This window comes from Anomalospiza imberbis, chromosome 3 (genome assembly GCF_031753505.1).
Source record: "Anomalospiza imberbis isolate Cuckoo-Finch-1a 21T00152 chromosome 3, ASM3175350v1, whole genome shotgun sequence".
NCBI classification, from domain to species: domain Eukaryota; kingdom Metazoa; phylum Chordata; class Aves; order Passeriformes; family Viduidae; genus Anomalospiza; species Anomalospiza imberbis.
In genome coordinates, this window is record NC_089683.1 from 81989654 (window position 1) to 82014141 (window position 24488).

The window sequence follows — 24488 nt, forward strand, 5'->3', positions numbered from 1 at the left end:
GGGCCACATTTGGAGTGGCTCTTCCCAAGTGCAGAAGGACATTTGGGATGCAGTAACTACTGAAAAAAATGTAGTAATTTTTCAGATCACAGGGCAGATCAATTACCTGTCTCACCTGCTGCTTGTGCTGACAGACACAGGTCCCTGAGAGCAAGGTACAAGAATTCCATTTGGTGCATTTTTGGGAAATATGTGGCTCACAGGGGACATTTTTTTCCCAAGCTTTAGTTGGCTTACTTACTAAAGCATGATTTATTGCTTATTATCTATATAAATACATATTTTCTCTAGATTCTGTAACCTTTATATGCTCTTCCAAGAACAGGGACCTTGTGGCACAGTGGTATATTACCTGTGCTTGGTGAAAATTTTCTAGTGCTTATGTGTCAGTAAATAGAAATTACATTCTCATAGAGAGTGGACAGAAGCACTGGCTTATCTCTGCTGTGCTATTCACTGCTTTATATACCTCTAATGTGCCCCTCTTCCTTATCCTATTTCTAAATTAAACAGTCATTCTGTTTTTCACATCTCTCATTATATATAGAGGTCTTTCCATATGTCTAACATTTGTTTGAGTCTCAATACATCAGACCATGTAACATGCTGATTCACAGAAATCTCACATTCTGTAATGACCCAGCCTTTGAAATCTGCCTGCATTTAAAAAAATCTGGATCAGATTTTGACTTATCAAATTTTATCTGACCACTGCTTAATCAGAGATTGCTAGGATTGCTTTCAAGTAAGATTTGACCTCAAGCTTTCTCATTTGATTCAAACTCAAGTTTATTAATGCCAGCAGCTTTGTTCAACTCTTTAAAAGGAAGATAAACACTGATGTGTTTGCAACTTGGAAATGTCTTGCCATTTCCCTTGATCACAGCTCATTTAAAAGCAGGCAAACTGGCCATTGCCCCTCCCAAAATATCACCTTCATATCCAAGAGCTGTTTTGCCTTCACATGTTTCCAAAGCTGCTTCAGCCTTGCAGACCTCACACTTCTGCAGTGCAAAGTACTTGCCTTGTGGTGTTAGAAGAGCTCTTGGTGGCCCCTCGCTGGGTAGCGTGGGAGATGCCGTGGTGGGCAGCTGTGGTGTCCCTGCTGGTACTGGGTCCACTAACTCCATGTCCAGTGTGGTTGAAGGTAAGTCATTTCTGGTCCCATGCACAAACAGCTCTCTGGAAAACTGGCCGTGCAAAATGGCATCTGTCTGGCTTGGTGTTTGCAACTGGAGATATTCAAAAGCCATCTGGACCTGGTTCTGGGCAGACTGCTCTGAGGAGCCCTGCTTGAGCAGGGGGTTGGACCTGCTGAACTCCAGAGCCCCTTTCCAACCTCAACCCTCCGGCAACCTCTGGCACTGTGGTAACACATCAGCCTCGCCTCCTTGGCTGGTCACAGCGACTTAATCGTCAACCAGCGCTGTAGAGCCATGGATGCTGCAGAGCCAGTGTGAGTCTGCAGCACAGGTTCCCTGCAGGGAGGAGCGCTGTGGTCTGGGTCCTGCTGTGATCTCAGGCTCTGCCCCAGCTGGGGCACCTCCAGCCCTTCAGGATTTCCTGCAGGTCAGCACATCTGGGCCAGAAACAACACATATGTCACATCCTCAGCTGAAAATCAGCTGACACATTGAACCTGACACATTTCAGAGTTACACACAGGTGAAAAAGTTGAACTGCTGTAAGTGTAGCTTTGCCTGTGTGCACACATAATGTGGTGCCATGGTCAGACATTGATCTTACTGGGGCCACAGAGGCATTTCAGTGACACATTCCTGCTCATGATACTGTGTCCGTATCCCATTCAGGGTTTTGGAGTTGTAGAGGGCACTGACTCACAGGCCACTCCCATTTTTTCATCGTGCAATTCATTGAAAAATGTTGCATCTCACTACCTTTGCTTGTAACATTAACTGTGAGGGGCTGTTCCTTCCCTGCACCGAGGTCCCTGCACATTCATCACCCTCTGTTTGTTCCCTGTGACCCCAGTGTTCAGATCTGCATATGACAAAAACTAAAACTATCCAAACCTAGGAGGTTTCCTATGTGCCAATCTTCCAGCTACTCTACACTGCAACCCACCTTGACTTCCATGCTGCTTTGATGTAAAACATGCCTTGGATCATTCCATCATTGAGACCCTCTATCTGTTGGCTCTTTTACATTTCACACATCTCTGGATTTATTTCCTGCTTGTCTTGGCCCAACATCCTACTCATACCAATTATTCCAATCTTCCTCACACACCAGTTCTCCAGCCCCATCGTAGAAACCCAGTTGCTCTTTTAGAAAAAAGAATTCTCTATTAACTGAAATAAATTGCTTTCACTTTTACTGGCAGCAGGTTGCCACAGTCACTGGCTTAGGTTCATCCTTATGTTCGGGCAACTGATTTGTATGGTATTGAAAGGTTTTGATCTCTTTTCTGGGAGGCTGATCATTGAGCTCTAATGCAAAGCAGTGGTTCAGTACCACTCCTTTACTGTTTTTAAGCAGAGCTAGGACTAGAGACAGGATGGTTCAGTGCTTGGGACACTGAGAGGCAACGCAAGGGACTGTGCTGCAATCTCTTTTCTGGCACCGGCTTCCTGCAAGGCTTGGAATGATCACTTGATCTCTTTGGCTCTGAGTGCCCTAGCAAGGGCTCGCCAGCACAATTCCACCCCCCAAACACAGTTACGGCCCAGTTACAGCAGCGGGCAACTGCTTTTTTCCGGACATCCTTAAAAAACACCCTTTCCCCCCCCCCCCCCCCCCCGAGTGTAATGCTCTAACCCAAGGGAGAAATGTTATATCCCTCTAAATGCAGCCCCCATTATGCTGCAATCAGCAGAGGTACCGTGACAAGGGGCACAAACTATTTCAAACCTTTCCTACTGCTGTGGCTTGCCAGGTTTGCATAGAGAAGTTTTGCTGGCGTAGCCTGGGCCAATGCATCTCCGAACCTTATGTACGGGGGACAATAGGCAATCCAGGCCTCACAGACTATTTAAGAATAAACTCCAGACTGTGAGCTGCTCAGACATCTTGGTTGTCGACTGCATATAGGTGCCATCCTAAAACTGTGAAACTGAATACCCTTAATTTAAAAATTCATGCCCAGATCTGTGCTTTGCCCTTCATCCTTGCATTTACAGAAGGCTAAATTGAGATCCCAGATTTTACATCCAAACGCCGAAATGTTCACAATTCAGGCTCCTGCGAAGGCTTACAGACAAGCACATTTTAGAACTGCATCGTGTAAACTGTTTATGTGCTGAAAGAAAGCCAGGGATTTTGCTAATGACAAAGAAATTGTTCTCTCCTCTGATAGCTGAAAGAATTCCTCTAATGACAATAAACCCCCTCTTTTGCGAATTTGCTTTGTGTAGATGGCAAGATTAAAGAACAACCAGCCCAGCTATGATTTTTCAGATTGCATAAGTACCTTAAAAAGATGTTCATTATCTAAAGTGGCGCCTCTTCCCTAATTGCAATGTCACTATTATGTGGGATTAAATTTTTTTTCCAAACCCTCGTAGACAGTAAAACCATGTTTTAGCCTCAGGAGTGAGCCTTGCTTGGAGAGGTAGTGTTTGCTAACGGAGATGGGGGCAGGTGTGGGTCCCCCCCAACGGCTGCCTGTGCTGTGCTGTGAGGACCGCTCTGCTCCTGTCCTCACCTCACCCCGTCACATCCAATCTGCTGCCCCAAATCGCAAATGGGAATAAAAAGAAGTGCAAAACCCTCGACTGGGAGGCGGTTGCAGAAAAAGCTGAGGCTAACACTGAAAACCAACATCTCCGACAACTTGCACACACCAAGAAATATTTGTTTGTTTGCTTGGACTCCCGCTCCTCCTGCTCATTCAGCCCCTGGTATCGTGCCAGGGCCTGGCCACATGTCCCATCCCGGTGGGATAGGGCACCCCGCCGGAGGGGAGCAGCCGTGGCTCCTGCTCGCCGGCAGCCAGGCGCTGCGATAGGTGACGGGCTGGGAAAAACCGGGAGCTTTGCCGTCCCCGTGAGGAGTTAGGCACAAGGGAGGCTGGCAGCATCCCTGCCCAGCCACCGCGGTAGGCAGGGCAGCAGCCTGCCTGTGCCGAGGCTTTTCTTCCTGTAGGGATAAAGGTGGAGACAAAGCGTCTTTCATGCCCGGGTGCATCAGGCGGAATTATTCCCTGGGCCAAAAGGGCACCCATCAAATCGCTGCGAGCAGGGTGCCCGCAGCACCCCAGGGCCGCTCCCCTGTCCGCGGGGCATCCGCAGCACAGGCGAAGTTTGCATCGGGCCCCCGACAGCGTTTGCGCCTGCCCTTACCAAGGCTCCAGGCTGCCACCACCATCAGCAAATCAGCTCACTGGTACCCCACAACTCACCCACATTTGCAAGTGTCCCTCAGAGTACAAAAGGGGCTCTGGAAAGAGACTGTAATCTCCTCCTATCAGCTTTCAGAGAATCGGTGTCATTGGGGCAATAAATTATTAAGGTTTCGGTTTCTTTTTGAAGTACCAAAGTATAACATATGCATCCATACGTACACTTGAAATTGCTGGGAACTCTATAAACCTTGTCATTTTAATCCTGTTAGATGGTTTATATTTAATTGATTGCTAGTGAGAGATGAAAATTTCACAGATTTCCTAAAGGAATGAATATTGTTAATCAGCTCATTTAGCAAGGGAAAAGGATACACGTCTGCTCTGTAAACCAGTATTTCACAGCGCCACACAGTTTCCAGTTACTGCAGGAGTCAGCAACCCCTCAAAAAAAAAAAGTTGAAAATTAATCCAAAGCTAAATCAGTGACATGATTGTATTCCCATTACATTCCACTTAAATGCATATGTTTACAATATCCTTTAATAATAATAATTATTAAACATAGTAAAATACTTCCAAACTTGGCTCATGGCATCGTTGTACTTCTAGTGGAAAAAAAATTATCTGAAGCCCTGTCAATATGCCACTTCCTCCTCCCCCATCTTTTAACAGAAGCAGCCTCCAGTGAAATAATCCAAGCTGTGTTCAAGAAGTTGGCAAGTGGGTCCAATTAAATGTGGTTTTAGTGTATTCTGGCATTTGCATATCTAGTTTGCCAAGAAGTAATGTTTTAGAAAAAAAAAAAAACACACCATAAAAAAACACACAAAAAACCCCTGCGTTGGTCCAGACAGAGAGTGGATGATGTGATGCATCAATGAACTTTGTCCCATGAATCACACTGGTTTAAATGAATAAATAAATAAATAATTTTTGTCTCATCTATTGCCCCTTTTTGGCTAACAGGCTTTACAGTAATCTGAGTGTCCTGTAAAAGAAAACACACAGAGGGAATATTAGAAAATTAATGCAGCAGAAGAAAAACCAGCTTTAATATTTAGTGAGTCATTAAAAAACTTAAATCACTATGACCTTTATTTAACGGAAATATTTAATGCCTTAGCGGAGCCGTTCTCCAGATAAACAGTGATTAAATAAAGCAGTCCATCAAAACAGCGCCTGTTCTCCAGGACACAGAACTGAGAAGTCAATCGTCATTTGCGAATGATCGCTCACCGCTGCTGTGAGCGGCGCCTTGCTTTTTGTGGCTCCGTGTCCTCCCCTCACAAGAATAACTGCAATCACCTCCCTGGTACCCCAGCCCCTCTTTTTCCCTCAGCCGGTGGGTTATGTGCAGACCCCTGGGCGTGGGAGCTCTAATGTCCCAGTGCCCCCAGGCCACACCTTTGCCATTATTGTGGGATACCATTGAGAGGTCACAGGTGCAATCCCTCACCTTATTCATCACTACAACCCAGAGAAAAACCTCAGCAGAGGAAGGATATTTGGAAAACAAAAAACCCCACCCCAAACCCCTCGCAAGCCCTAATTCTCCACAAGGCTAAGCGTAAAATGATGTTTAATGTATACTGGCCATTCCTTTCACTCATTTATTCCATAGCCAGGACAACCTTGCTACAAAGCAAGGAGAGTTAATTAATAAAATGAGGCAGCGTGGGGTTATATGGAATCTTTAAAGCCTTTATCAGTTTGCCAGTCCATTAGCGGGGCTGCATTCTCCGCAAACTCCCTGCTCCAATATGTGCAGCAGAGCAGTTAATTTCTTTTGGACTCAGTCTATGGCACCAAGCTGCTTTTTTTTTTTTTCCATCTTTATCCAAACAAACTATTAAATAATCAACAAATAAGAATATTTAACCCAAAATAATGAGACGAACGATCGCTCGCCCAAAAACTATAAATTAAAGCTATCCAGTCACAAAAGAAAGTTGAGTCATCCATTAAGCAACAAAGGAGAAGGAAAAAATAGATCTCACTCGGATGTTTTTGTGGCATTGGTTGGCTCACAAATGTGCCCAAGCTGAGGCCCCAGGAGGATGGACCACTGGAGACTGAAATTGCTCTGAGACCATCGTCAGGTAAGAGTTTCCAAATTATTAGAGTATGCCCCAAAAAACAAGTAAACAAAAAGACGAGGGCCACTGTGTCCCTCACTCTGACCAAAGTGTAGGGTAGGACCCATTGTTTGGAGCTGCCTGTGGACGGGGAGCCTTCATCCAGGAGCAGCACACGGCCCAGAGAAACGCACTGTGTGGCTGTGATATGGCAAAGCCCAGCTGCACTGAGGGGTCAGGCCACCCCGCACTGGTGCTGCAGCACCCTCACCCTTCACCAAAAGGCCGGGGAGGGGGGTAATGAGGGGACCTCCCTGTTTGCTGCCCCCCACGGGACCAGGAGTGCTTCCCTCTCCTTCCCCATGAGGAGAGAAACAGAGCCATGAATCTGCCACCAGCCTTTGTACTGACTTGCCTAGCATTGCTGACCTGGCTGCCCTGTGGGGCTGCTACAAGCTCAGGCAGCAGCACTTTGTAAGGGACTGCAATGGAAAGTAAACCCCAATTTTAGGAGCGAACTCCCCTCCCTACTCCCTCCTTATCCTCACCACCCCCCACCAGTCGTGCACAAGAGCTGTGTTTAAAAATGGGGAGGGGATTTTGCAGTGATTTCCAACCCCCCAGCTGTATTTCTCCGAGTAGTTTTCTTGTGGATGCTGTGCTAACAAGATGCTTGACAGGCACCAGGCTGCGCGCTCACAGCCACACTGCCGACTGCCGAAATTCACAGCCCGCTTCCACACAGCACAACGGGAGAAAGCCTCCTTCGCGGCATGTGCCCGGGATGGCAAAACGGTCTCCCAGGGAAAATGAGGCTGGGGATGTGGAAAGGAAATGGGGCAGTTGCAGGAGTATGCACATAACCTGGAAAAATGCTACAGCTGAAGCCATTAACCCTTCCTTATTTTTCTAAATAAATAGCGTAGACAGAAACCAGGGGTTGCAGCAAGTGCCCACTGAAGACCAGCAAGTACCTCAGAAGGATCTGTGATGGAACAAACACTTCCATAATTAGCCTAATTTCTGCCCAGAACCCAGGGATGAACTTCTATTTAACTATACTCCTCCGGTGTTCTCCAGAGGACTTGATAATTGTTTTCCCTTAGCAACAAATAACTCTGGGAGAACGTGTTCAAATCGGATCCGCCAACAGCAGAAAGGCGCAGAGCCAAGCCTAACATCAGGCATCAAACATGGTGCACAAAAGGGCTAGAGAGGTAGCAGAGAAGATGTGATGAAAACACTCTGAAATATCAAACCTTGCATCCAGCCTCAGGAAAAACATGACTTTCACTGATGACTTTCATTCTCTCTCTCTTTTTTTTTTTTTCCCATCCTTCTTCAATACGTTCAGTGGCTTTGAATTAGCCACATCATTTTACCAAGCAACATTGGCCACAGACTTCCCACTCCCAATGCCTCATTCAGCAGGAGAGCAGGAGAAAGCCAGGGACCTCTGCTCCAGGGATCGGGTCTTGCACTGCCCCAACAATTAGACTTCAAGTGTGGGCTTCAAAACCATGATTCTGACATCTGTAAAGTTATGAGGAGGAGATTTGTCTTTCTTTGTTCAAAATTAAAAAAAAGAGAAGCCTTTGAGATGAATTAAAAATGTTTCATCCTCCAGGACTGCACCAGGAGTGAGGCTCCCAACCTTGCCGTGGTATATTGCTTCCTTCCTAAGAGCCAGAATAAAAAAAAAGGAAAAAAAAAACTTCATAATGCTTTTGTTCTTAATAAGAATCAAAGTAGTGTAGAAAACAGTCTTTATACCTCCCATTCCCATAGCCTGATTAATGTCCTCTGTCTTTCAACATGTGCTTTCCCTTAAACCTCATTTTTCTGTAATTTCCTTCATTCTTTTAACAATGTGCTTATCCCTCTTCTAAAAAAAAAGAAAAAGCCATTCTTTACAGATGTTGCCTCTCTTCTCACCACAGTCCAAAGCACAGGCTCATCCTCCTTCTTCTAAATAAAAGGAGATGAGGTTGTTTCAAAAGGTGAGCATCAATATTCAATTTTAGCAATACATGGTAAATGGATGTTTTTGTAAATAATTTTTCTTGCCCCAGACATATTCCTACCCTGTTCTGGAAGCAACAATAGCTACCCAAATTAGCTGGGTATTTCCAAAAGCAAAATTTTGCCTGCCATGAATGCAGGCAGTTTGGGGCTGAAAAGTTCTGGCTCAGCTATGACCAACTGTAGGACCTATCAAAGGCTCTTGATAAAAAAATCCTAAAACACTAAATGGTCATATTTTCATGTGGGGGAGCCCTGAATCTGAAGAGCATCAGCCTAAAATAGAAGGCTAACATTAGGACAAGTGCTAGTCATCTACTCACTGTCTTGAAGGTGACTCATATGTATCTCACAGTCAGGTAGGTCCCAAATCCTAACACCTCCGCTTGCCCTCAGGCTCACATTCCATGAAGAAGGGTTGGGAGACCAGACCCTCACATTTGTCATACTTCTTTTTAATTAGCATTGCAGTACCTCACCCAGGTATCCAGATCCAGATCATCCAGCAGCATTCCTAGTTCAGAGTACAACACTTTAAAATCGGATTATACCATCAAGTACTTCCAAGAATTGCACATCCATGGGCCCAGGGCAGGCAGGGAATGCGCCCGTCTCCATTCTCTGCTGAGAAAGTGTGAGCACAGTTGCTTTAATGCCTTGTTTGAATCCACGTTATCCAGCATCTTCCCAGAAGCAACGCTTCAGGCATTTTCGATCCCTCTGGCAGAAGCGTGCCCACAAACCTGCTGGCGTTTGGGGATGAAGGCGCTGTTTGCCACAAGATGCTGACCCTGGCTGGCTTGCGGGCAGGAGCAGGGAACCGTCTGGCTCAGCCCCACAAACGACCCCAGTGTCTGCCTCATGCCCTCGCCCCGACACAACACCCTCAGGCTGCAAGGTGAACACGGCTCTGCTGTATTTTCTCTGCTCAGCAGGACTCCCACCTTTTCTTTCATGCTGCAAACTTCATGTTATAGATTAGAGAGAATAATAGAGCACATTAAAATTAGCAGTCTTAAAGAAAAAAAAAGAAAAAAGCTTGATCTACTCTAATTTTTAACTACTGGCTACGGGCATAAAAGGTTTCTTCATTGAGATTTTAAAATGCATGGGTTGCTTGATCCAAATTTAGCCTAAGAATAACAAATTTCCTGAGTGAAATACTGCTATATACCATTTATTTCCTCACTTTTTTAAAAGGTTTTTTTTTTTGTGAGACTTTTCCAGTCATTAACAAAAAATAAAATAATTTATCACAATAAATTGGACTTCAGGTTCATCTTGTGCTTCAGGAGCCTTTCCTTTTACGTATTGAGTAGCAGTCTTGAGAAAACCTCGGAAGTATGTTGCAATGAGTTATCCAACACTTGCAGAGGTATGTTGGTCTGTCTATCAACAGGGAGCCCAGTGTTCCTGTGTTCATTAAATTATATCCTCATAATTAATACAGAGATGAGCAACTCTTCATTTCTCCAAAAATTAAGAATTGCCTAGTTAGTCTCAGTTTGTTAAACCACAGATTTTTCTTAAAAGTCACTCAGTCATTTGAAAATAACGAAATATTGGTATTTATAGTGTTTTCAAGCTGTCATGTATTTAAGCCTGAAAATCATTTTGAACAGAAATAATATTTTGGATACATGGTGCCAGTCAAACTACTTTAAAAAAGAGAGAATAAACTACAGAAAATTAAGACCTGGTAGCTATAGCCTATGAAGACAGAATATGTTTCATTAAGACTTTAACTATATTTTTTATCTTGGTATGAATTTCCAAAATTATCTCAACATGAATCCTCACTAAGTGTGAATACATGGCAAATGTAGTTGAAAATCAATTATATCTTGTATGATAAACCTCTATCAGTTTCAAGAAGTTTTATTTATAGATAAAGTACATTTTTAAAATGGTAAAAAAAATTTTAAAATGTACATTGGGAACACATCCAAAAGTTAAAAAAAATAGCTTTAATGCTAAAATTGAAGACTATTTGACAAAAGCATAAAATACAGCATCGAGACTAGTTTTTATTTTCTTAATAGATAAAAATAAGACTTAACAAAACTGTATTTTGGGAAGGTTGTGAAAGAAATATTTAAATCCCTATCTAGATTTACATCCAGATACAGTGTATACCATGCCGTGGAGCTGTTTTGAGACAGTTAAGCCTTTTAATATACCTCCTGTAGTACTGAGGCAGTAACATATTGCTTTACCAGTTAAATCTTTTCGGAAGTCATGATGTACATGTAACTTGCTCTTTAAATATTTTACTAATTTAAAGCTGGATTTCATGCACTAGGTTGTTATGGCTGGGGATGTGCTGTGTAAATCCCTATCTGGCATGTTCTGGACGTGGCATAAAAAAATCCTTCTTGGTGCTCAGATTAGCACTGATAACTGCAGCAATCACAAGCAAGGTTGTACAAGACCCCGTTGTGTTGGCTGCTGCATGTGAACACTAAACACGTCTTCTAAAGATCTTTATGAAATTACTCAGGCTATGATTTTGATGCACACCTAAATAAAAATTAGCAAGTTATTTTTAATTACTTCCTCACATGCACACACATATGTTCATACACAATATGCATTTTAAAGCACAACACTGAGTTTAAGAACGGTGCACATTAAAATGTCCTAAAAAATATTCACCAGCTGTATTTTGCATTCAAACATTTACTTTTTTCCTGCAATCCCTAAAATACCCAATCTCACATTAATTTCAGTTCCAAGGCTAGACTGCATAGCTTCCTTCTCCTTTGCAGCCCCAAGCAAAACCTTGCTAAATCCAGGCTGTAATATCTCAAAAAGAAAAGAAAATTTGGTCCTCCGGTAACAGCTGCGGAACAGGAGGGGCATGAAGTCTGTCCCAGTGAGGGCACAGTTTTACACAGGATTGAGGACTTGTGTCCCCCTGCCACAAATGGTTGATGTTATGGAGTTATCAAGAATGAAAACTGTGTCCATTCTGCATGAAGACGGCGGTGTATTAGTGGAGCAATAGTCTTCTAAGGAAAATTAAAGCAAAATGAACCTGAGGATAATAAGCAGACTACTTAAACAAGTTCAGTTAATCAGAAAAAAATGACTAACCAAAGAAGGTCCAATGTAAGAGAAATACTCCAGCTCAAACATGGATTATTTTTGAAAAAAAGAAATATGTTTGGGTGTTTTTTTTTTTTTTTTTTTGTTTTGTTTTTTGGTAAACATCTCTGTTACTGGAAACCTCTGCAGCACAGAGTTCAGCCTGTAGCACCTTTGGCTTTCCTGCTGCCTGGCTGTGCAGAAGTCTCACCCCTCTCCAGCTCTGGCAGCGCTGCGTAAACTGCCGATAATTTGCACCAAGAGCATTTCACTTTGACAATTGATTGAAAGTAATACTTCCTTTTTAGCCGACCAGAACAAAATTGATAAACTTTCCAAAAAGGACCATTTCTCTTTGGTAAGACCCATTCACAGGTTTAGCTGAATTTTATCATGCTAGCAGGAGCTGCTGACTGTAGATTTCAAGAAACAGGACTCTTCTGTCTGTCCACATTTGCCAGCAAAAGGGAACATTTCCATCTTCAGTTCAAAAACACTTATACAGATAAAGGACCAACTCCTCTCTTACCATCTAGAAAATATTTTTTACTACCAAAATCACTATATTTAATAACACAATTAAAATCTAAATGAAAAGTTATAAAATTTTCACAGGACTCCTGAAGTAGAATATTTTGGAAGAGCCCAAAAGATTTGTGCATTGTTTCTTCCTCCCTTTAAAAATATAAGACAATTCTTTTAAAATTTACATTTACTGTAAGAAAACCTTAATGCTTTGGTCAGATTTCTTTAATAAAAGCCCATACTCTGGATATATTTCAGTTTGGAAATCACATGGACAAAGAGTGTTAGTAATGTATAAATTTGAGAATCTGGCCACGGAGAATTATATGACAACATTTTAGCATCAGTTTTATAATTTTGGGGTATTTTTTGCAGGATTGAAATGTATTTTACCTTCATTCTGAAGGAAATTGCATTGCTTCAAAGTGAGGGAAGGGAGCAGGTAGAAATTTTCTCCCTTTTCAAGTTTGCCTCAGCTACAAATTGCTGCAGCATTGCTGATCATAAAACAGTGGGCTAAGAGTTTCATTTCTGAGTAGGCTAGAAAAATGTATTTTGAAGTTGCTTATGCTTATTAGGAATCAATTAAAAAGTTAGAGCATTTGATTATTGCAGATTCAGCTGGAAGAGGCGGGAGGCATTCAGTCCACCGCCAAATCACTTGCTCCTTTATCTGCAGAAGGAAAGCAGAGTTACGCTGTTGCAGGGAGAGAGAACAGCAGTGCCCTGCTGGAGCAGGTGAGCCAGCATGGGGCAAAAGGGAATCTGTAGCTTTGCAAATTAATTTAAAAATCTTATTGGGGTTTCCAACAAGGCAATGCAAGTTCTGAGGGAATATACTGGCTTCATTTAGGGTCAACAGAAGTACATGCAATTGTTTGGCGCTCATTTTTACCCTAAGGCAGGAGAGCAGGAAAAACAATGAGGAGCCCTTCCCTTCCTTGGCCAGAAAGTTTTGTTTAAACTCCTACCAAGTTTTTCAAATTGCACCTAATACACACAGATCTCAGTAAGTAAGATGGTCTGTAGAATGCTGTGCCTGGTTGAAAAGTCTCTGTCCCACCAAACCCCTAAGCTTCAGTTTAGAGAAAACACTCGTAACTAAAAGAATATTAAGCTGTTATGGGCAGTGATTTTAAAAAAATAGCCAAATTATATATTTAGTATTTTCCCTGTGAGTCAGTCAAGAAGTACTCACAGTTAAAAAGTGATGACTATCACCGGTCAGAGAAAGTTGTCTGAACCCGTGAAGTTTAGCGCGTAGCTTCCATTCCTGTGCTTTGCCTTCAACCATCATGGCAACACGAACGGTGAGGATTTTGTTACCACAATATCCTCAAGCCAAATAAAATGCTTATTCATGCTTCATGATCTAGGGACTGTATTACAAAAAAAAAAAAAAAAAAAAAAAAGAAGAAAGAAGAAAAATGCTACAGCTATTTAGGTAAGTCAGTACAATAAATGCTGTGGAGAGAAGCAACACACGGGAGTATGTTTCACCTTTTCATTGAAGAAACACTTTGATGACCACAAGTGTCTGCTACACATGTACAAACCATCTCTAGACAAACCTCAAAGTATAAAGAATATTTCCAATTATTTTGTCACTAACAGCTAAGTTTTTCCATTCCCTTCTGAAGAAGGACTCCAAGTCTTGTTTTATTTGGGAATCTAAAATCCTTGAAAATCTTAATGTTGGAGAACAAATGGTGAATCTGCCTGGAGCCACAGCCAAAGCTCATCAGCTGCACAGATTTCAGCACTGCAATATTAGCCGTCTTTCAGTCTTGACGATACTTAAACCCATCTTAACTACACATAATATTCTACCTTCTGAAAGCCTACAGAAAAGGTCTACTGCCAGAAAACAGAGAATTCTATGCGACCGGAGATGCTAATTGACAGAAGAAAATGTTTTCAAAGTATCTCTAGTAACACAAAAAACCCACACTGCAAACACAGCAAATGGTGATTGAAAATTGTTATAAAGAATAAAATAGTGAAAAAGATAATTTTGGCTACATACAAATTTACCGCTGATGTAGGAAGATAAGCAGAATAGCTTAGGCATTGAGATTCACTTGGTCACTGCACAACTTGAGTTGTACCTAGGCAGATGATAAGTGTAATGAAATGTTTAAATTAAGGTATTCTTCCCCCCATCAAATTGGCCCTGCTGTCTCTGTTCCAGCCTTCTAATTTAGCTCTACTTTCGTATTCCCACTGGGCTCCACAGTGCTGGTCTTGTTCCTAGGATAGAGCAGCCTCAAACAAGAATTCTGGGTACATCCTGCAACAAGCATTTAAACCAGGTCTTTTTCAAAGGTTTAGCTAAGTTTATATTTTTTTATTTTTAGAGAAACATTTAGTTTGTAAGAGAAATACCCAAAAGATTTAGGATTATTTCAATTTTCCTCTGTAGTCCAGACAGCTTTGATGTGTTACCAGTAGTTTGGGCATTTTGACTGCCTACTGTAACACTGACAGCCAGTCAGTACCCGGCCAATGCTTCAGATTAAGTTGTTGCCTTCTGCTCTACTGTTCTCATAGAGACTGATATATCAAGAAAGTGAGCCCAAGAGAGCTCCTTGGAATGAAATTAAGCCTACAAAGGGAATTGTGTGCCTGCACATATATTTGCATTGCAGCAAAATTTCCTGAATTCAATAGATTGCGTCTGTAAAAGTCTTTGGGGAAGTAAAAAAAATTATTATTAAAAAATACCTCTACAGAATGATTAAGAGCTGCACACAGAGAAATGCTTTCAAAACACAAGCATTTAATTGTTTTAAATGTTAAGTGAGATGTAAATATGCATGGTAGCAACAAAGTGCCCAAAAGCATACTGAAAACATATTCCATACACAGTTAGCAATAGAAGTCTGTACAAAAGTAATAAAGTTACACAATATAAAAAATACTCCATAACTATAATTTAAAAGAGGGAAAAAAGACAAGGGAATTGATTTCTCAGTTCATATAATTTATTGCAGTTAGCACACAGTTTAAAAATTCACCAACACACCAATAGTACAAAACTAAACAGCATTATAAGTTATTCCCTCCTCAGGAAAATAAAACATACTATGATTGTCAAAGCTAGATGTCAGTCTAAGTTTTAGAACAAAAGAAGAATGTGAAACTAAGGAAAGGAAAAAAGCAATCACTCACGAGGACCACAAAAAAATCCAAGAGAAAGTCCATTTTCCTCAGACACTGATTGTCTTTTCTAACTTAAGAAAAGAATGTAGTTTAAAACCTAGAAACTATTCAAGTAACTAAAGATAACGCTCCAAGGCCATTTTCACAGCTTTTTTTTTTGTTTTAAATGCCATTACAGCCAAATTAACACACATTTGACCAAATATTTCCAAAACAGTCCAGCAATACACAATGGAGTTTTCCATTCAGTATCTTAAGCACAAAAATAGGCTATGTTTACAGTAGTTAAGGCGATCAAATTTTAAACAAAAGCAGAGAAAAAAAAAAAAAAAAGGAAAAAAAAGGAAAAAACAGCAAACGTTTTCCATGCTACTCCCATAGACCTTATTTGTAAGTGCAAGACAGGAAAACAAACACTGTGCAAAATGCTTTTGACCTGCGTGTTGGTCATTAAAACCACACGTCAGGCTGCAGTCTCTGCTGCTTGGATACGCATAGTCCTTCCCCGGCCCCCCCGGCCCCCCTGTCACTCAGGCCTGCCCAGGCCTTTCAGCCCGGGGCTTTTTTTGTTTTTTTTTTTTTTCAGTCCACAGCCTCTTTTCAACGGGGGGTAAAAAAAAAAGAACGACCTATTGTGGTGGAGTGGTGCAGCAGGAATCCTACAAATGCTCATCTGGGGAAATGGATGCACCTCAGTTGGAGCTGGCGTGGGGTCTGTGCAATTAGAAGGGGTCTGGGGTTAGTAAATGCACACCGCACATGCAAATCTCGAAGCCTGGTTGTAAACATTCAATTTTTTTCTCCTTGTTAACGTAGCTAAATCGGTAACTCGTAGCTTCAGTTCTTAAAAACTTAAAGACAGTGGGAAAGAAAATTTAAATTAGATAAAATAAAAACAGTGCATTTCTCGTCTTTATAACACTGGCATGTTCAACGGTGTCAGGTTTTTTTCCTAAGGAAATTAAATAATTTTCAACTCACTCGTTAAAGTTATACAATGCAAACAAAGACAAAAATATACTGAAAATCATGCATTTCTGTAGCATTAATATTTACTTTTCAAGACTCAACTAAGAGCATCAACACAACCTGCCAAGTTCTTTGATACCTCCCCCCGGCCCATGTAATCAATTACAGTATACAATAACAGTAATTCACATTTTTTAAACACACAGTTCATCACTGCTGAAGCTGCAATATCCTTTTTCATCCCAAGCAAACCTTCACGTAAGACAGAGTCCCAGTGATCCCAGTGTACTCTCAGGGTTTTTGTTTTATGTTTTTGTGTTGGTTTTTTTTGTGGTTTTTTTTTTCCAGTGGGAACTGTCAGAAATCCAGAAGTTGCCATAATAAGTTTTAAGTCAACCGCTTGTTTAAAAATAGATAATCCAGCATTTCAGAAATTTTCCATTTGGGTCTAAAAGCATTCAGGTTTCCAACAGCTAGAAAGGACTCATGCAATTATAGAAATGTAAAGGAACTGACAAAATTGGGAGAGGATTTCTACATTCAGATATTAAGAGGGGAGAAAGATCAAGAGTTTAAAAGAACGCAGTGTTTTGGGGGGGAGAATAAAGCCACATCCAAATTTTTTGAATTGGAGATTCCTTAGAATAAAGTATCCGCTGGTTTCTATTCCAAAAAGGGGGAAAAATATGCTCCGCAATTAGTTACTTTGTCGGATTACCTCTACAATTCATTTTTATTGGAGTGCTAAATTAGTGAAATATTCATGCTGCCTTAAAGTGCAAAAACAAGCTAATAGCCAAACTTTCAGTTCAAGGAAACAAGATTGCTTTTAGACTGTACCACAACTATATAGATTTATATATATATTATTTATATATATAAAAATTTTATTTCCAAAGTTCTTGTGAGCTATCTTCTAAGGTCCAGTCTCTGACAGTAGGTAAGCTCAGTGCTTCGCTTTTGACAGACAATGAGTTCACCAACTCACAGTGAAACTTCCGAATGTGTCTGTAAAGGTCTCCGGACTGTGTGAACCTGCGCTCACACCACTTACAAGCATGAGGCTTCTCCCGCGTGTGAACCACTGCGTGGCGGCTCAGGTTGTGGGAGTACTGGAAGCTCTTCCCACACTGGGTGCAAGTGTAGGGCTTTTCACCTGAATGAGTCCTCTCATGACGTTTCAAGGTGTACATGCAAGAAAAAGTCTTACCACACAACGAGCAGGTTGGGACATTGACATCAGTAGCAGGCTTGCTGCGGATCCCGTCCTGCTCTCGAAAGTGCGTGCTTAAATGAATTTGCAGGATGTGGGGGCTAGGAAAGACCTTGTTGCAGAGAGGACACATGAAAATTTGGCCAGCAGGGCTAAGTATGTTTGACACGTAAGGGAGCAAGCTGCTGTCCATGTTTCCTTCCACCTGGACTCTCTCATTCTCTGGAGTTATCATTTCATCATCGCTTGCCTTGTCCTCTCTATCTAGCTCCCTCAAGACCGAATCTTCCCTCATCGGAGCCAGGTGGGCCGGCTCGTACTGTACCCTGTTATTAGTGCTCACACTTTCTTTCACAGTGCTATGTTCCATATCATAGTCATTAGTGCCAACATCACTCTCATCACAGGAAGCCTCTTTTTCCACCTTCACCTGAACCAGGCTGTTTCTAAGCATGTCCTGCGAAGAGAAATAAGAACTGTTCAAATTTTCAACTCCTGAAAGGCTGGACTTGACAGACAGGTCCAGCACGCAGTCAACATCTGCTGAATCCCTCACGGAGGTGACAGACCTCTGGGACAAAGACTCTGTTGAGCTGCAGGGGCTGGCTACTGTTTTTCCAGCTGCTGCTGTGTGCGTCTCTGCCTCTCCGCCAGTCTGGGGAATGCCTGCTGAGTCTGAGGGCAATCTCATCCACATGTTCCCAGGCTCAGCCGCCAAGTCCCTTTTGCTAGGCAGGATGTTCAATTTTTCATCTTCTCCGTCATCTTCATCGCTGGGCAAGTCGCCTGGCATGTGGCTGCTGCCATCGGAGAGGCTCTCCACTTTGTCTGAACAACTTGAGGCGTCTTCCTCCTTTTTTGTACTGTCTGCCTCCGTGGTTGCTTTCTCTTTCAGCTTCTTTTTGCAGACTTTGACAATGTCATACATGTGGAGATAACTGGCAGCTGCTAGCACGTCTTCAATGGGCAAGTCTTTGAACTGGAGCTTTCCTTCGTACATGAATTCAAGCAGGAGAGCGAAAGCTGGGGCTGTAACAATGTCGCTGTTCAGATGAACAATGTCCCTTTTGTCAAGCTGGTCCTTGTAAAAGAGGTGGAAATACATGCTGCATGAAGCCAGTACAGCTCTGTGCGCTCGGAACTGGGCATCTCCTACCAGAACAGTGCAATCACAAAGAAAACCCTGATGTCTCTGCTCACTCAGACACTGTAGCAAATGTCTACTGTGGTCAGGAAACTCCATACTGTCTTCATAACCTAAAAGCAACAAGATTTTTAAAAATTAAATGTAGGTCAGAATCACAGAACTTATAAATCCAAGTAATTCCACTCTAAAAACCAGGTATTTATATTGCCTAAATTCTGGTACCGACACCACGCAAAGATTATTTAACACAAATGTATGATGGCAACTCTTTCCCCGACTGACCACTACAGTTATGATTTCCTTTCTGTGGTAAATAAGCAGGTCTAGTGAGCGCATAGGTACATCTGCAATTTTTTTTTTGAAGTACCACTGCTGTTCATAAAATCTGTTCAACAGTTTGGTTTTCTATTTTTTAGAGAACTTCCTCCAGATAGAGTCCCTAGGAGGGCAGATCTCCCCCCAAGAAAGAAAAAAAGAAAAAAAAAAAAAAATTTAAACACTAAGTTTGAGAGATCACAGAAGCAGCAGAAACAATTTACAAGACCATCTACCTTCTTTTTAAAGTCAAATTGTAGTAAGAGGAGTGGTTCTCACATGAAGAAGTATTAGTATACCCAAATCTGTATACCCAAGTCTAACATTCATAAACTACAAAAATTATTTACGTGTGTCAAATTATATCAACAGCAAAATTGGACATTTTTACAAATTTAGTTCATGTGGCTTTCTTCTGGTAGTAAGTACAGGTTTTTTAAGGTTTTAAACCTTTTCAACACTGTACAATAGAACACGAACATTTTTTGCCAACATGAAGAATATACAAAAGAAAGTTAACAACCAAAACACCAACAAGCACCACTTCCCCAGTGCAGAAGGACAGAAATTTCCCTCCCCTCCCACACCAGGCAGAGTTTGCAGTACTAAGATTAAAAAAAAAAAAAAAAAAGTCATTCAACCATTCAATGTGAGCGTGTGTCCACGTTTAGAAAGAGTATTCCAAGTACTGTTCTTACCCAAGCGTTTTTTATTTGCCTTCCTTGATGATAAAGACAAAATAAACTTAAAAAAGAAGTAAAGAAGTAAAAAATCAAATGGAAAGTAAAATCTTTTAAAAACCTATGTTAATCTATTCTTCTGTGATTGATAGCAATGGTCTCCCAAACCATCTAAGCAGATCGTGACTCTCCAGGCTGATAGATATTATTGGAAAACCCTCATCCCTTGCAAACCAAGATGTACGAAAACTTACAACACAGCCCCTGCTATATTCTGTAAAATACCATTGCTAGGGTAAAGCATGAAGATTTACAATACAATCACTTTAAGTGCCTCACAGCCAACATCAATCCTAATCCTTAAGAGGGCTAAAAATAAAGATTGGAGGGCAGCTCACAAGGTAGCTGTGATCAAATTAGGAGGCTGAAAGGACAGAGAGGGACGAAGAAGGAAGCTTATAAACATCTGATCCAGCTGACTGTGGCCATATGGCAGCTGCTGCCCAGATAAAGAGATTAAGAATAGAGGAGTGCGATTACAGCTGTCTGGCCAATTCAGGCAGCTCAAATCTACAAGTTCTAAATTAGTCGCAAATACAAAAACTCCTTCAAATAATTATTGTTACACTAAATAAAAGATTTCAAATGCTACATGCAAGGAAGAAAAGAAGAAACCAGTCAAGCCATTCTCCCGGGTACAAAAGTTTTTAAACACATAACTGATTTCTATCTTTCAGAAGCACTACAGCTGTATGCTACTACATTTCTGAGCTGCTGGATATTTAACCATGTAACGAAAGACTTCCCTACAAACACATTTTAGTCAGGAAGGTCCTTTTGTAAAAACGCACAGTCTTGTATATTTCATTTATACCCCAGTAAAGTAATTTAAAAGATGCAAGACAAGAACATAAAGCAAAACTCTTAAGGCTTGCCACTAAATCCATTGCAGTTTTGGTCTCAGAAATTCAGGATGAACTTGCTCTCTCCTTCCAAACCAAGACATTCCCACAATATGCATTAAAGTTAATGCTAACAATGTGCCCAAGAACTGATACTCTCCAACTGTAGTTCAAGCCGTTTGACTAAGTCCACTTATCTATTTAATACTCAATTTCATATATTACCTCTAAACTTGGTTAGAAAAGTAATGTGATTTTTTTTTCTAAAATTCAATAAACAACACACCAAAACAGAAATATGCTGTATCTAATCTATTGCTACTCCTACCTTTAGTACACATAAACCTGATTAAGTCCTTTCCTCTGAGTCTTGCTGGCTCCAGGTCTGTTAGATCGGTGGAAAAAAAGCAGACTAGGAGAGACAGATGCAAAGTGGAGATGATGTTAGAGAGGAATGAGATACCTTCTCCACACACAGATCTGCACACACTAACTCCCTGTCTGTGTGTTAGAATAAAAGGCTGAGGGATGGCAGGCTGTCAGCTGCTCTGACATCATGTTCAGATGGAAATGCTACCTCCAGCTGTGCTCCTTTTAATGCCATATGCTACTCCTCTACACTCCTGCCACCAGCTTTTTCTTAGGAGAACTTTTCTCTTCTGTTAGTATAAACAAAATACTTCAAAGTCTCTTTTTTTCAAACTTTCTAACAGGGAGGAAAAAAAAAAAAAAAAAGAAAATCCTAAACATATGGGGCTTTACTGTATGTGCAGCATAGCAACACTTCTGCCTTAACTTAGAGGTCCGCTTTACGTGCTGACAGAGTACCCCAGCCACGGGGTTACCCCAGAAAGCCACACCGGCTCGGTTTTACTGAGCCCAGGGGTTCATTTAAAAGTAGAAATTAACCGGACCTATTTACCACCTCACGGCTCCCCGCTCCGCCGCCGGTCCTTTCAGTTCCAGCGTTTAAGGCAGCGCAAGTGACACCGAGCACCAACTCCGGCTCCTTTCGAGCCGCCGAGCAGCTCCCCTGGCCGGGGCACTACTGCGAGCGCTCCGTTCGGCTCCTACACCGCTCTTTTCCCGCGGGGGCTGGGGCTGCCCAGCTATTTGACCGCGGCGGCGCCAGGACGCGGGTCCCCGGCCCCGCGGGCCCCCCCGCCCGAGCGGGAGCCCCGAGCCGTGCCGGCCCCCCCGGCGACACTCACGCGTGTACCCAGCGGGGCGGGTCACCTGCCCGCAGCCGGGCGGGGACAGCCCGCCGTCCCCCGGGACGGGACGGGACAGGCCGGGCAGGGAAGCGGCGGCGGCGGCGCGCAGCAAGTTCCCGGCGGGCCCGGCCCCGCCGGCCCCGCCGGGCGGCGGCAACTTTTGGCCGGGGCTGCGTGTGTCCCCCCCGGGCCAGACACTCCCGTCCGGGGCCCTGGTCCCGCGGGCAGGGCCGCCCCCGCCCGGGGCCGGGCCGCGGCCGGGAGCGCTGGCAGCCGCCCCGCGGGGAAGGAAGCAGCTGCCCGGCGCGCAGGAAAAGCCGCCCCCGGGTCACGGCGGCAACAAAAGAAAAGTAACCGGGAGCGTCGCCGGGGCGGCCGGTCCCACCGCCCGGGGAGCGCCGCCCCCGCCCCTCCGCCCACCCCCGGCCGGACCCGCCGCCAACTCCGCCCGCCCCGCGGGGCCGCAGCGGCCCCGGCCCCGGCGCGGCGGGTGTGTGGGGATGGGGGCAGCGGGACTCACACTGCGCGGCGGCCCGAAGTCCCCGCGCTCCCGCCGCCGCCCGCCGGCTCCTCTTCGCTCACTTGCCGCTCCGGGATCGCGCCTCGCCCCCCGCCCGCCCCCCGCGCCCGCTGGCCGCCGCCCCCCCCAGGCTCCCCCCTGCCGGCGGCTGAGGAGCGAGCGGGGCAGCCGGCGGAGCGAAGCGGGCCCCGCGCTCAGCGGCTCCCCATTGCACCGGCGGGGCGCGGGGGCGGGCGGGGGCCGGGGGCGGGCGGGGGCGCGGGGCGCTCGTGCGGCGGCGGCGGCGGCGGCACAACCGGGCCCGGCTGCGGCAGACAGATGTTCGCCCCCTCCCTCCCCGCTCCCCACTTCGGACTCCGCTCCCTGACTGACAGCGCGGCCCGCCCGCACCGCCGCCGCCGCCAACCGCCGCGGCGCCCCGCCGCTGACTGACGGGCCGCGGCGGCCGCCGATTGGAGCAGGGCGGCCCGGGAAGGCCGGCGGCGCCGCCAATCGCGGCGCGCGGACGGGCGGGGGGGCGTGACCCGGCGGGGAGCCGAGGCGGAAGGGGGCGGGGCCGCGCGGGACCGGGGCGGGGCGAGCGGCGCGGAGCCGGCGGGGCGGGGCGGGGCGCCGGCGGCGGCGCGGTGCATGGCGGGACGGCGGCAGGTGCGGCGCGGCCCGGGCGGGAGCCGTGGCGGGTGTGCTCCCGCTGCGCTCCCGCTGCGCTCCCGCTGCCTCGAGTGCTCCTGCAGCCCCGTCCGGCCACCGCTGGGCTGCCGCGGGGCCGGGCGGCGTGGAGAGCGTGCCATAAAGTGCTGAGACCATGCAGTCATTAGGGGCAGGAGCAGTATTGGTGTACTGTGGGTGGTTACGTGTGCGCTGGGTATGGATATATGTATGGTGCGTGTTGCAGTGTTACCTCAAGACCCAAGAGGCTTCGTCTGCCCCTGCTAAGAACACACAGTCGACTACGATGAGGAAACTTTTTGCCAAAGTTCACTAAGGGATCCGTATCTAAGAGAAACTCAAGTTGCTGATGCCCGGTAACTGCAGAAGTTGAACGCAGGAACATCTGGATTAGCATAAATCACAAGGATGCTAATGGATGCTGCTGCAAGATGTACAAAAATAGAGTAGCTTTGCCCTGCCACATTTATGATTGGATAATTAGAAATAAGCACCACTGGATAATTAGGTGATTCATATCATACCATTGTGTAAAACTCCTAAAGCAAAATCTCAGGGGTGTGCCCAGGTTGGCTGGGGCACTTTAGATGCAAGGATAAATGTTTATGTTTGTAATTCTGTGGTTTGTGTCCTAGCCTCTTTCCTTCATTGGCACCAGCCAGCTGTGAATTCATAACAAGAGTGCAAGTGCTTTGCCTTCTCTCTTCCAAGGAAGTGCTCTGCCCTGAGCTCCCACCTCAAGCGTTGAATTACTGTGGGTAATTTTTGTGCTTCCTGCCGTGGCGGGGTGGATTACGAGGAGCAGTGCCAGCAGGTTGGCATCGTTTGGGATGTGTGTGTGCCCAGGTCTGCGCGCTCCCGGGCAGCGCTGGGCAGGCTGGTGCCTGAGGGGAAGCGTGCTCTCCAGACCTCATCATGGTTCACAGGCAGTTTGAGGTCAGCAGCTTTGGAGAATGCTACGGCTTAATGGCGGGTTAGGGTAGGGCAGTGGAGGCCAGGTTTGAAGGGCAAAGGTCTTCCTCAGCAAAGGACTAATCCAAGGAGATTTGGGTATTTCCCCATCTCCCCTTCGGTTTCAGGTAAAGAGGTAATATAGGGAAGTATTTTAAAGAAAACAAGGATCACCAACAGGGACTTGGAGTTTAAAGAGAGAGAACTCCACCATGTATTGACCAAAATTGTTTGAGTAGCTGTAAAAGCTGAAAAACATGTACTTCGTCTCTTCAGTAATATGAAACTGTTATAAAGAAACAGACTGAACTCTAGCTGTGCCTAACTGCTTTGACAGCACTGCTATGTGTATAACAGAGCAGCTAGCATCTAGGTGTCCATGTGCTTCAAGCATTGCATACATACATGAACCTGTAAAATATATATGTACAAACAAAAACACTTTTCACTCCATCCTTCAGTGAACTAATTGCTCACACTAGGTGTGGAATTTTTTAATTATTAATTTTCAGTCTCTCTTAGATACTGATACAATTCCAACATTAAGAGTTTGGGTATTTTTTCCATTGGCACCCTGTTTCATATTTCATTATAGCTGACTTCATAGGATTTTGTCCTTGTTTTCAGGATACAGCAGCTAAGATGCTGACTCTTCGTCTTTCCTGATTGTTTCCTCAGTGCTAATAATCACTTCATCGGAGAAAAATCAGTACTGTATTCCCTGCTGCCTGTCA

General features: G+C 44.3%; 1 protein-coding gene and 1 long non-coding RNA gene across 3 annotated transcripts; both read right to left on the reverse strand.

Moving 5' to 3' along the window:
* Positions 1-7575: 7575 nt before the first annotated feature.
* On the reverse strand, positions 7576-9648 carry LOC137471248 (uncharacterized). Its single transcript, XR_010997479.1, has 2 exons — positions 8724-9648; positions 7576-8057 (listed from the first exon to the last, which is right to left on the reverse strand). It is a non-coding gene; the product is annotated as an uncharacterized lncRNA (long non-coding RNA).
* Positions 9649-14771: 5123 nt separating this feature from the next.
* ZBTB18 (zinc finger and BTB domain containing 18) lies at positions 14772-22426 on the reverse strand. Of its 2 annotated transcripts, XM_068185390.1 has the most exons (3): positions 22135-22411; positions 20729-20812; positions 14772-18613 (listed from the first exon to the last, which is right to left on the reverse strand). In XM_068185390.1, exons 2-3 carry the CDS (start codon positions 20739-20741, stop codon positions 17031-17033), a joined length of 1596 nt encoding a protein of 531 aa, XP_068041491.1. In that variant the 5' UTR covers positions 20742-20812; positions 22135-22411; the 3' UTR covers positions 14772-17030. The 2 variants fall into 2 exon arrangements, with proteins under 2 accessions (XP_068041491.1, XP_068041493.1); XM_068185392.1 differs by lacking the exon at positions 20729-20812 and having other exon boundaries at positions 22135-22426.
* Positions 22427-24488: the final 2062 nt, after the last annotated feature.